At 43.5% G+C, this 12,813-nt stretch overlaps 1 protein-coding gene across 1 annotated transcript in view; it reads right to left on the reverse strand.

Moving 5' to 3' along the window:
• Positions 1-1,896: 1,896 nt before the first annotated feature.
• Positions 1,897-12,813, reverse strand: part of DGKK (diacylglycerol kinase kappa) — a 163,971-nt gene continuing 153,054 nt past the window's right edge. The window contains exons 21-28 of the mRNA XM_059157839.1: positions 12,585-12,698; positions 12,112-12,246; positions 10,690-10,850; positions 10,008-10,149; positions 8,902-8,988; positions 4,916-5,026; positions 3,386-3,509; positions 1,897-2,065 (exon numbers count right to left, since the gene is read on the reverse strand). Of these exons, the coding sequence (XP_059013822.1) occupies positions 2,004-2,065; positions 3,386-3,509; positions 4,916-5,026; positions 8,902-8,988; positions 10,008-10,149; positions 10,690-10,850; positions 12,112-12,246; positions 12,585-12,698 (936 nt within the window). The 3' untranslated portion in view covers positions 1,897-2,003. The remainder of the gene's footprint in view (positions 2,066-3,385; positions 3,510-4,915; positions 5,027-8,901; positions 8,989-10,007; positions 10,150-10,689; positions 10,851-12,111; positions 12,247-12,584; positions 12,699-12,813) is intronic.

Here is a 12,813-nt window from a genome sequence, read left to right on the forward strand (position 1 = left end):
TAGGACTTGTTTGTTTGTTTGACACAGCAATCAGACGTATGGGGACTATCCCCTTGATAGTATTTTTCTCCTCACCCCTGCAGAGGTGGAACACAGGTGGCTGGTTTAAGTGGGCTAGGCTGGTGAAGTTCCAGAGTTGAGAACCAGTGCTTGGAGTCTGGATTGTGCACCTCGATGAACCAGCCATTGGACTGAGTCAGGTAGTTGAGCACGCTGTTTGTCTAAGAAGTGGGGAGAGGCCAGTTTTCTGGCTTTCTCTTGATAAGTGGGAAGGGACACTTACAAAAGTTATGAGTTGAAGGGGGTGGGGTGGGTATACAAGGCCGACCAGAGAGAACCTCTCTGGACACTAGCATTTGATTAGATTTGCCTGACTGGGTGCAGGCATTCAAAAAATGTGAATTGGGATTTGGAGCAATTTTGCCCTAGTTTGTTTCCATGAGAAATTTGGAAGAACCATGGGAAATGCAGAGGCTTTCAGCCTCCATTTTCCCAGGCCCAAGTACTTTCTGATCACTCTGAATGCCCCCTCTGTACTCAGGGGAAAGGAGCAAGATGGGAGAGTCAAAGGTGACTTAAAGACTAACCCAACAGCCTGTCCAGAAGGCTCAGGCCAAGATGGAGCTTGTGGGGAAGGGCCTAGGCTGTGACTTGTCAGGCAGTCCCTAGCTTAGGCATCTAAGTCACAGAGCTCAAGGCCTGGTTGCTCCATATAGTCTTTACTGGAGAAGGGGACAGCACAGTTTGGGGCAGTTGCTGATGTAGAGTCCAGGACAAATAGAGCAAAAAAGGCAGCATGCCAGCTTAGCCCCCTTCTCTAGGGCGTTGGTATTTTTGTTCCCCCTTCTGTGGCCTGGCTCAGAATTTTACGGTGGGGGAGGGTGTCAGATAGAATCAGCTGGGCTATAGGTAGATCCCAGCCACTTCTAAGACGCTGAAAATGCACCAAAAGATTAGAAGCTCCACCAAGAACTAGGGCAGTTGGTAGAGGCATGTGTGTGTGTAGGGTAATGGGAGTGGGGGATGGGATCAGGGTGGGGAGGGACTCCTGGGTTAGCACAATAAATTAGAGGGTCACTTAGAGGTTGAGTTGTATTTTCAGTTCTTAAAAAGAAAAAAAATATATATATATACATCTTTATGTCTCTGTACATAATCTATACTGCAGCACAGCGGCAAAACATTTAGTTAAAAAATCCAGCGAGAATGCAGGCAAACACTCCATGGAGGCATGCAGACTAGGGTCAAGGCAGTAGCAGGGGATCCTATATGGTTGCCATAGAGGTGAGTTCCAATCAATGGGCCCACCCAGCCACCAGAGCACCACCTAGACATGTGCAAAGACATACATGCACACATGGAAAAACACAAAGGGTTTGCAGAGAAAGCAGTTACCATGTCTACAAGAAACGATTTCACATGGTCATTGTAACAGGCAAGTGGACAAGCCCCCAGGACCTAATTTTCATCTTAATAAGCCAAGTAGAAGAGACCTCCTGAAGTTACAAGTTGCAACTGGCAGGGATTGGGGGAGAAACAACCAAGCCTGGCTGTCCTCATCCCTCTCCTTATCTCCCTGAGAGTATTTCTTTCTTTCATTCATTCCCTAGCATCAGCAGTTTCTCTGCTTATCAGAGAAAACTGTTCCCAGATTCCCTGAAGAGGTGAACTTTCTTGAATCCTTTGTAGATCCCAGGCCATTCATAATGAGCTCATCCCAGTTAAAAACTGTAGTTGCTCAAGATGCACAGAGAAGGAGAACTGAACAAAACAACTCGGAACAAGAATCTTTGGCCAATGAGAAAATGTAAACCTCTAAGGAGACCTGATTGAGTCCAGGAAAATCATATTAGTGTGAAGAATTGGAAGATCTTTCTTGGTGGTGCTCATGTTTATTCTGAAATAATTTAGTCTAGCCCATATTGAGGTTTTCAGAGTTTTGTAGTGGAATTCCAAACATTGTGAGTTCTCCTTCCAGCTTTTAAGGACTACAGTTGAATTGATTATGTTGGAGGATCATCATCTTTTGCTTTATCTTCATGACTTCTGTGATGCCACAAACGTCCTTTAGAGAAAAAACAAGTATAGAAATAATGTTAGCATATTGTCAGATACCCAAATGTATGGACCCGAAAGAGAGCCAACAAAGAGTCTGTTAGGAGCTAGACTGGTTTGTTGTTATTGTACCAACCATCTCTAAATCATCCAAGAATACCAGCTGTTACCATGTGAGCCAAACACAAATGGGATGAGTTCTCTGAACATGATAATCTGTGGAAGTGCTATTGACCCCTTCAGAGTCTTCTGAAAGACTTTGAAATACCATTCCTCCCAACCAGAAGATTCTTAGGAAATCGAACTAGTTGGACGAAACCTGAGCTTGATCCAAGAAATTCTCTCTTGGCATCTGCAAATTCTCATTTCCTCAGAAACAAACAAACAGCCACCCTCCTTCCCTTCCCCTCCCCCATGTCCACTGTTGGTATATCTCTCAAGCTTCCAGGTTATCTAGGCCCAAAATTTAATAGAGACCATTGACATCAGAATTGGTGTAGCTGACAACTCTAGGAGAACCTTCTTTTGAGCCCCACTGACATATCAATTATGCTTAATTCCAACTCCAAAGAAGGGATGGAACCAAAATTCAAAAAATGAAACAGAAAAATTGCATCTCTAGGGATTTAGAGATAAGGAAAAACAGTGTTTAGATAAGTCATAGAAACTATTCTTCACCCTGTAGGTGCCTAGCACTGATATCTCAACCCATCTCAAACTATATTGCTTTCTGGAGCACACACACACACAAAGCTTGTAGCTGTATTTGATTGGGAGAGTGATCTAAGTATGACTATTTTATCATACTTTATCAACCAAGGACATGAATGGGTCAAGCAGAAAAGTGACTGCCTGGTCTCATTTTTCTCTTCAGCTATCGGTATCACAGAGACCACATAGCAGGGTTCCTTCTCAGGGTCTTCCCACTGTCCATATCACTTAACTCACACTTTGTCTAAGAGGCTGCTTGGAATTGTCTAAGGTTGGCTCCCAGCCCATCTCCTCCATTACCACCATATCCATGAACATTTCTTTTTTTTAAAAAAATATTTTATTTATTTATTTGATAGAGAGAGATATCACAAGTAGGTGGAGAGGCAGGCAGAGAGAGAGGAGGAAGCAGGCTCCTCACTGAGCAGAGAGCCTGATGTGGGGCTCAATCCCAGGACCCTGGGATCATGACCTGAGCCAAAGGCAGAGACCTTAACCCACTGAGCCACCCTGTTGCCCCTCCATGAACATTTCTAATGTGAGCTCTAGGTCCCTGGGAAGTACCCGGCTGTTGGGGAAGTCTTCATGACCACTATGCTTGTGGAATGGGAACACTTACCAAAAAAACCCTGGACTCCTTGGCCTGATTTAGGCTTGTCTTCCTCTTCTAGCTTCTTCTTCCCCAACTTGGGGAATTTAACTTTCATTCTGGTGCTTCTACTGTCAGTGTCTGAAGATTTTTCCTGGAAAACCATAGCAAAAGGAAGGTCAGAATTAGTTGCCTAGCATTGAGAAACAATTCCTAGAGGCCTAGTAAATTGGCGAACAAGGATGGCTGCATAAAGCAGATAGATGTGCTATCCATCCCAATGTGGGAGACTAGTCCCTTGCCCTACGAGGGCAAATGATCTTTACCAAGATCCCACTCTGTGCCTGTTCCTTGCTAAATACTTTAATAATTGTTCTCATATAAGCCCCCAAACAACCTTGCAAAGTGGCTATTATCATCCCTATTTTAGAAATGTGCTAATAAAAGTGGCTATTATCATCCCTATTTTAGAAATGAGGAAGCAATGGCTTGGAGAGGTAAAATATTTTGCCTGAGGACATGTGGCTAGGGATTGGAAGGGTGAGATTGCTAGGACCACTGCTAGCTTGAATGGCACCTCTGCACGAATTAGAAATAAAAAAAGCAATTGGTTTGATGAGCTAAAGCAAACTTCCTTGGTCAAGTACCTTCACAAAGAGAAGAACCTACCTCACAGGCCACCTTCTTCCCTGTCTGGAATGCAAAGAGGGTTCTCCCTACATAGCTCTTAATTATGAATGTGGGTTCTCTGATCTACAGATCATGCAGGCTCTTTAATTCCCGCTTAGCCTCCCAGCCCTCTCATTCCTGCTAACGTGTGCTTATTTCACCACTGATCTTGGTAAAGCATAATTCCCAGGTTAACTTTGTTGCCAGAAAATCCAGCCAAACACTTTCCAAGAAACATTGGGACTTTTATCTTTTCAAGATATTTATACCTGCAATCCTCTCCATTAGAGAGAGTATAAACCTGTCCTCCTCCTCTTCCTGATCGGACTCTCCAAAAATGACAGTATCCTCACAGTTATACTGCAGCCACTCTTGCCATGCTTGATTTTCTTTTAAACCACACACCTGCTAAGGGAAGGCACTGAGCCTGCTATCCTCCCAGAGTGGGAGGGACAGGAATCAGCAGAGAGAGGTGTTTTAACCACTCACATGGCTGCAAACAACTGGTATTGGCCATAATGGTATGTGGCAGATGAAATCCAGTTCCTAGTAGCAGGTATTGGGCAGGGAGGGGGAATTGTGACCAGAGGACAGTATGAAAAAACCAATCTTGTTTGTTCTTTGCCGATCATCTCCTGCCACAGAGTAGCTCTTCTTTTGTTTTTGTTTTTGTTTTTTTTTTCCCATGGTCATCTAATTTTTCAATGTGCTTTCTACCATGTCCTCTCTGCTTATGATGAGGAGATGGGAGGAGGGCATTCCTTCAAGCTCAAGCTGAAAGACACTACTGGACACCTTCTGCTACATCAGTCACTGTGTACTGGCCCACACTGGAAGGAACCAAGGAAGAAGACCTCTTCCTCTTTATTTCCTAATCCCCAGTTAACACACCTCTGGAACAAGGATTGAATTCATCCAGTCAATCTCGGATAGCTTTTCAAGCTCCTTATTCATGGTTTCCAGGGCAGTTTGAAGTGTGGCCTCATCCTCAGCATTTCTCAGCTGGTAAAGACAAGAAAAAGAGTGAGTATCCAATGCCCAACACCTTGCCCTCATAAGGTCTGGCTCTCTCCTACACTCCCAGGCCACCATGCTAGTGTCCACGAGACCACAGGGTGCCAACTTGTATCTCCTTTGGTCATGGGATTAGTGAAAGGTATAGCTAGCTCTTTCTAAATAGGGAGATCTAGGAAACAACCATATTGTGGTAATTTCCTTGGGGCTGGGCATGCTAACAGTCTGGCAAGCAGAGAGGCCTTTGACCAGTATCAATGATCACTTGAGTTATACCCCTACAGCTCAGGGTCCAGAAGAAGGGTCTTACCCCTGACCCTCAAGTCACCAGAGACATCTAATTGTCCCCCTAAATAACAGCTACCAATTTCTAGTACATGCTGCATACCAGGAATTTTGCATACATGATATCATTCTATCTTCCCAACAACTTTATAATACTATTCTCTATAGACAAGAAAACAGACTCAAAGAAGTTTGGTGCTCAAGATCATGTGGCTAGATAGAACCTCAGATCTGTTTAACTCTATAGCCCATCCTATATACCACAGTGCCCAGGAAAGATATGTGAGGTGGTTAGATGCTGGGGGAAATCTTTATTATACAGTTACCATAATTTAAAGGCTCCTTTGTGAAGTAAGGAGAAGGCTAGATAGAGACTGGCTTAAATTTTCCCTTTCTGTCAAAGAGGGTCTGCCTCCCCAAGCTGTGTTTCTCTCTTTACTTATCTCTTTATCATCTATCTATCTATCATCTATTTATCTATCTATTAATTTTAAAAGATTTTATTTATTTGTCAAAAAGATATATATATATATATATATATAGAGAGAGAGAGAGAGAGAGAGAGAGAGCGCACAAGCAGGGAAAGCGGGGGGAGTGGCAGGCAGAAGGAGAAGCAAGCTTTCTGCCAAGCAAGGAGCCCAATGTGGGACTTGATCCCAGGACCCTGGAATCATGACCTGAGCCAAAGGCAGATACTTAACCAACTGAGCCACCCAGGTGCCCCCCAAGCTGTGCTTTAGCCCCTAGCTAGTCTCTCTTTGTAATTTAGAAATATGATCCAGATGGCTTGTCTTACAGGTTCAGGAAACAAAGCTTAAGCATTCCCTAATAATCCCCATAACCCACAGGATGAACTCTGTACAGTCCATGTGAGAGTTAAAATGAATTCTTCTGGGACCATCTTCCAACTCAGAAGAACCAAGTCCTGGACCCGCAACATAGCTGAGATAGTTGTGTTCCATTAAATGGTGATTTGAGAGAACAGATGCATGTTGCTATCATCAGCCCTGACATACTTTCCAGCCCACCTAACTTGGCCTCACCTCTCCTCCCTGTCATATACTCTTTCAATCTGGCACTCATGTGGCTTCTAGCTGTGCATGGGCCACTTGATGCTCCAGCCATAAATGGAGTGTTGCCAACTATCACAAAATGGATGGCAGGTAAATAGGTGGGGGATGGGATTGGAGATTATGGTCAATCAGAATAGGATATGAGAGAAAAACAAGTCAGTGCTGACAAATAATCTTTTGCTTTACAACTAATGATTTAAGACAGCACAGAGTATCTCAGATGCACAGAACATGTGTGTGCACATGGGGGTAAGATGGAGGATAGCACATGTCAGGTAGAAATGGCTATCACTTCAAGGTAAGGGAGAAAGGGCATACTTACCAGCAATGCTCAAAAGGGGTTTTGTAGTCAAACCCAAAGCCACATAGGAGAAAGAAGGATTTAGAGCCCTGGAAAATCATTTCTAATCATAATAGGAGAAAAAAATGGCTTCTTAATGACTTCCTGTTTAGCATACAGGGACTCAGGCTTTGAAAAATTCTAGGTCGTGGGTTTGAGTCTCATGCTCTATTCTCGTATCCTTCTGGCTCTATAGGAGACCTTGTTCAGGACTCTCTGAGGTAATTGTGTGTGTGAACTGACTCAGAAGACTTCATTGCTTATTTCTTGGTTTCTGTTCTAACACATCACTGGCCATAGTATAAGTGAGGTTTCCAAATAAAGAAAGTGGCGGTTACTGGGTAGGATTTACTTCATCATAAATCTATATCCCTCTGACACTGAGCTGCTTACTGCCCTCCTTCTTCAAGGGAAAGAATAATAACACCAAAATGAAATAAGCTTTATTTCCATGACACCTCTGACGTAGCCTTTTTGGAGATACATGATCATTCTTAGCTGCTGCCTGCCCCTGGTCTCATTTGGATGTGTGTATGGGTGTGGGGGTCCTTATCATATCCTCAACCTGTATTAAGTGTGGTATATGCTCAATTTGGGTTGTTGGCTGGCACAAACCAACTTTCATGCCATGAGCTTCAAGAAAGCCTGAATGGCAATGAGAGGCCAAGATCTCATATTTCCTGCTGTTCGGATTGCAAGGCGACTGAGCTCTGCCTATATATAGAAGGTACTTGTGTTGTTGTTGTTTAAGGCTGAAAGATTCTAGCTTGGGGCTCAGATGCTGGGAAGGCCTGGCCTGATTGCTTTAGCCACTTTGCCACCTGTGCAGTGTGCCAATTAGATGTGCAAATGGAAAAGGGGAAATGGATGCACTTCTTGCAATATCAACTCAGACACCCCTCTTCAAATAAACCTTAATTAGATGAGAGGCAAGAATAGCACCTGCCTCAGGGCTTTAGCAGCCAACCCAAAAGTGGGGTGGTCACGATCAGTTGACTCATCAGAGCACACTCGTCAAGTGTGCCTATAGGGTTTGCATTATGAGAACCATTCAACTATTCTTGTAGCTCAAAAACTGAGCTTCAGTCCATTTTCCCTAACATGAATAAAATCTACCATGTATCAGGCTGCTACTAGTGCCAGGCCAGCTATGCACTTAATATACAATAGTTAATTTAATTCTCACAACAACCTGGAGATGTAGAGATTACAATTACTATTTCATAGATAAAGAAACCAAGACCCAGAGATGTGAGGTTGCTTCACACAGCTAGTGTTAAGGATTCAATTGTGTCCCCACCACAAGAAAGATATGTTGAAATTCTAGCCCCCAGAACCTAAGAAAATGATCTTATTTGGAAATGCCATCCTTGCGGATGCCATACTCCATACTGGTGTAGGGTAGGTACCTGATCCAATATGACTGGTTTCCTTATAAGAAGATGGTCATGTGAAGACAGAGACACATGGAGAATACCATGTAAAGATGGAGGATTGGAGTAATGCATCTACAAGCCAAGGAGCACCAAAGATGGCTGGCAAGTCACCAGAAGCTAGAAAAGGCAAGGAAGGATTTGCCTACAGGTTTCAGAGGGAATATGGCCCTGATGACATGTTGATTTCAGCTTCTAGCCTCCAAAACTGTGAGACAAGAAATTTCTGTTGTTTTAAGTTACCAAGGTATCAGCACTTTCTTAGAGCAACCTTATGAAATGAATGGAATTAATGAGTGGCAGATCAGAGATTTGAACCTAGTGCTTCCCACTAGTCTGTATTGTCTTCCCATATGGTGACAAAGGTATATGGAAACTTGGGAGATATAGAGCAGCCCAAAAGAGTTCACCCCCTTCTACTGAACCTGTGTGAAGTATAATGAGAACACCCTACTTTTGATTGGCCTGGTCTGGACCTAGGAGACATTTACCAAAGGAGAGGGAGAGACTTTTCTTCAAGGATATGGTAGTCACTATGGATTAGCATAATGGTGAGTTGACACAATCAATAACAATCAATAATCCTGGGTGAGGATGACAAACAGGGACTACCAGGTAAGCACCTGGCCAAAATGTTCTACATGTCTTCCAACACCCTAGAACCAAGCGTAGACCATAACCATGTTCAGATGGAACACTTTGCCCTCCCTCATTCCAACCCCCTCCACTCACCAAGTTTTCATCCAGGAAAGCTTTGGTGTCATCGTAGAGCCCTTTAAGACTAAATGTAACATCTACTGCATCATTTCTGCTTAGAGTCTGAGAGAAGAAAGGAAAAGAAAGGAAGGGAAAGGACAAAGACGGAGGAGTTGTTGGTTAGTAGGCATGCAGCTGGCTTTTCTGTAGGAAGCTAGGAGCAGGCTAGTAGGATGTTGCCATAGGTGAAAAAGTAATATTCAAAATATAGCACAACTAGTACAGCATGGACATCAGCCAATCAGAACTGACATAACCAGAGCTGTGAACTACTGGTACAGCTGTATTTGTGTGTTCTACAAAGTGGTGTAGCACACCTTGGCATTTGGCACCATTGATCGACTGCAGTGGATATAGTAAAATAGGAAATATGTAAACCAGAAAGTAAATCTGAGGCTACTTGTTGCTGCTACACTAAAACCTCCTTTCCCATGGGAGGTGAGATTAGGCCCAACCACCCTTTTCAGAACTCTGGGCTTTGAGCTCCAGGCCTCCACCAACTAAGTCTGGTTGAAAATAAATAGGCAATCCAAATTTTAGGCAGCCTTGATCCTATATGTGGCTCTTTTGTATTGTTTGTCTACCACTAAAGTTACTTTTTTAAAAGAATCACTTAAATTTTCTGGCAGTGGGTAAAGTCATGGGTCAGCACATTTAACATCAAATATCCCAATCTGGAAATTTCCCTCAAGAGGGAAACCAAGGCAGCCTGGTGCTCAGGTTTCCATGGCAGGCATCACTATAAGAGTTTATACAGGCATCCACTTGGGATGAGGAAGTTCCAATGCCAAGTTTCTCTCTATCCATTGGCTATTTCTCCCACGAGGCCAGTATTGTTGATAGCTCTCAGGAAAAGGGCTAGCTCTCAGGCTGATGAAATCTGCTATGGAATTTCCCCAGTAGCCACTTTCATTTTTAACGAGTTAAGGAATACCTCTATTCCCTGTCTATTCTATCGATCAGTTTCCTGCCATATCATTTGCCCAGTTTCTCCACCCAGCCTCTGGCTCACTTTTCTTCACTTTCATCCCCTTTCCTACTTGGTTTGACTCTTTTTCTTCATCTGCCCCTTCCTTTCTTACCTCATTGGGAATGCAGGAAGCTGCACCTGCCTCATTGCCACTATCTTGGCTGTAAAATATATTATTCAGGATGTTAGCACTGGCATTCACAGAGTCCATGAGAACAGACACATGCTGGTGGACCTTACTCAGGTCAGTAAGTCTGTAATAAAGCAAGAACAAATAAATGGGTCTGGAAATTTTAAAAAATCTTCTGGCTTGGGGTGCTGGAGATGGTTGAGACAAAGGTAGAAATAAGAGCCTGGGTACCTGGGTTGGGTAGCTAACTAGGCCAGAAAATGTTTCTGATCTTTTCTAGGTATTTGTCTTTGTCCATCCTTATGTCACCTGAATTAGATACCGGGTACTTTGGGAGAGTGGGAGGCCAGGCTAGAGAAGGGAAGCTGACTCCAAGAACTCTGAGGCCCTCTTGATATTTAAGGGCAAGTATAAATATTCTTAGTCCTCTGGGTTTGGGGCATCAGGAGATCAAATGAACCTCTGGGGCTAAAGGAAGAGGTCCAAACTGGCTTATTGCTGAGCACAAAGATCCTCCCTGGATCGTCAGCGTCCCTGCCAATCTTCAGAGCTCTGGGAAAGACTCCTTTCTGAGGCCAGGCTCCCTAGGAGCCAACAGACACAGGTTAACTTCTCCCTAACTGTTCTTGGGAATCCCACCCTGTATCTGGACCAGTCTGCTTACCTGCTGATGAGGTTTTCTGCAAGTCGAGCTAAGTGCTGCATTTGGGCATATTCCTCATCAGAGAGGCTATCCTGAGATTCCTGGGAGTCCAGATGAGGTTGAGAGGCAGCTTGAATTTCACCATGCTTGCACTCCCACATTTTCATTGAGTTCTCAAAGTCCTGAAAATAAAGATAGTGGCAGATCCTGATGATCACTATAGCTTAGAGGGTACTTGACAAATCTGTTTGTGAGTCTGATATTTGTGGGGATAATGGGTAAAGGAGAAAGTGACCCCACTCATTCTTCTATACACTCATCTACAAACCTCCACATCTATCCTTCATTTTATTCACTGTCCCTTTCTTACTAGGCACTGTTAATTTTTATTGTTACTGTGATGTGTCTTGGGATCACATGCTTCAGTCAGATAGATGTTAACCTTCTAGATGCTCCTATATGAGAGTATCATAATCATACAACAATGGTGCATCTTTCATGTTCCTTTCTTTCCCAAATCTAGGCCATATGTTATGATGCATTTTTTAAAAAGATTTTATTTATTTATTTATTTATTTGAGAGAGAAGTGAGCAGGAAAAGTGGGGGCAGAAGGAGAGATAGGAAAGGTAGAAGCAGATGTCCTGCTGAGTGTGAAGCCTGATATGGGGCTTGATCCCAGGACCCCAGGATCACAACTTAAGTCAAAAGGCAGCTGCTCAACAAACTGAGCCACCCAGGTGCTCCTGTTGTGATGGACTCTAGAGCCAGACATACATAGTTTAATTTTGAATTGTGCTTCTGTCACTCACTGGTTGTGTGATTTTTAGCACACATTATTTAACCTGTCTGGTTTTCATTTTCCTCACCTGTAAAATAGGCACAAGAGTATCTACCTCACAGGATTGGTGGGAGGACCTACTTGAGAGAATACATGTGCCCGGCACAAAGTAGGCTGTTTGTAAACCAGACTTCCCCTCCCTTCTCTATTGTTATTTCTATGGATAGTTCATGGGTCAGAGTGGAAGAAAAGTTCCAGGTGCTGAACATCTGATCAATAATGGCTTCTTTCTAGCTTTAGATGGTTTGACTGCAGTAGGTGGCATTTGCAAATGCAACATTTTCAATCTTAGAGGAACTTAAAGACCATATTCAATGAAGAATCTCTTGTTGAAGGAGATATCTCCATAGCTATTTGAGGCATTTAGTTCTCTGTGCAGTGGTGGGAGAGGAACAACTTTGTCCAAAACCAAAGGAGAGAACTTCCTGTCTCACTGTCTTGGAGAGTGGTTTGCAAATGTCTGTATATAATAGAATGTCTCAGAAAGCTTATTGACAAATGTAATTCCCAAGTACTACCCATCTGCATTCTGATTCTAAGTGTCTGGTGTAAAAGGTGACAGCTATAGAGGAGACAATAAAAGAGAAAGGTGAGACTTTCTTACCCGATCTCTTGTCAACATTTGGGCAGCATTCTTGTATCTAATCTTGATAAGGCCTGGCCTCTGAATCCAGGCCTCTCCATCCACCTGCACTGGGATACCTTCTTCACCATCAATGGTTATCATCACCTCATGGCACTGCCAGAGAAGAGGGAGCATGGAGGAGAAAAATGAGGCCACTACTACAGATCAATATGATAATCTCACAGTAATGGCCTTAATGTGTATCTGAAGCAGGACTGGCATGGATGTGAATCAGATTATCTCAGGGAAAAACACCTGTTTCCTATGGGCTTTTTGCTCCTTTTGGACCCTATGACTTCTGTCTCCAACCTTAGCCAGCATGCTTACCACCCACCAGATAACCTCTCTCCACCCTGGCACTCTTAGACCCAGTTATTTTGTGGGACTACTCCACATTTTAAGTTGTAGCTCAAAGCCCAAACTTTTCTGGTGCCCACCCAACCCTTGCCTACCTGGGCGATGCGATGATGATGCAGGTTAATGATACGGGACATTGCCATTTGTACAGAACCAAAGATAGCCACTACCTCCAGCTTCCCATCATCTATTGCAGGAGGCTCATATTCCTGAGGAGGAAAAACTGGGTCACATATCCCACCTTCGAGAAACCATACCCTGACTATCACAAGCACATATGCTGTGAAGGCTCCTGGTTAGAATTTTTCTAGCTCATGAAGAATG

This window comes from Mustela lutreola, chromosome X (genome assembly GCF_030435805.1).
Source record: "Mustela lutreola isolate mMusLut2 chromosome X, mMusLut2.pri, whole genome shotgun sequence".
In the NCBI taxonomy this organism is placed as follows: domain Eukaryota; kingdom Metazoa; phylum Chordata; class Mammalia; order Carnivora; family Mustelidae; genus Mustela; species Mustela lutreola.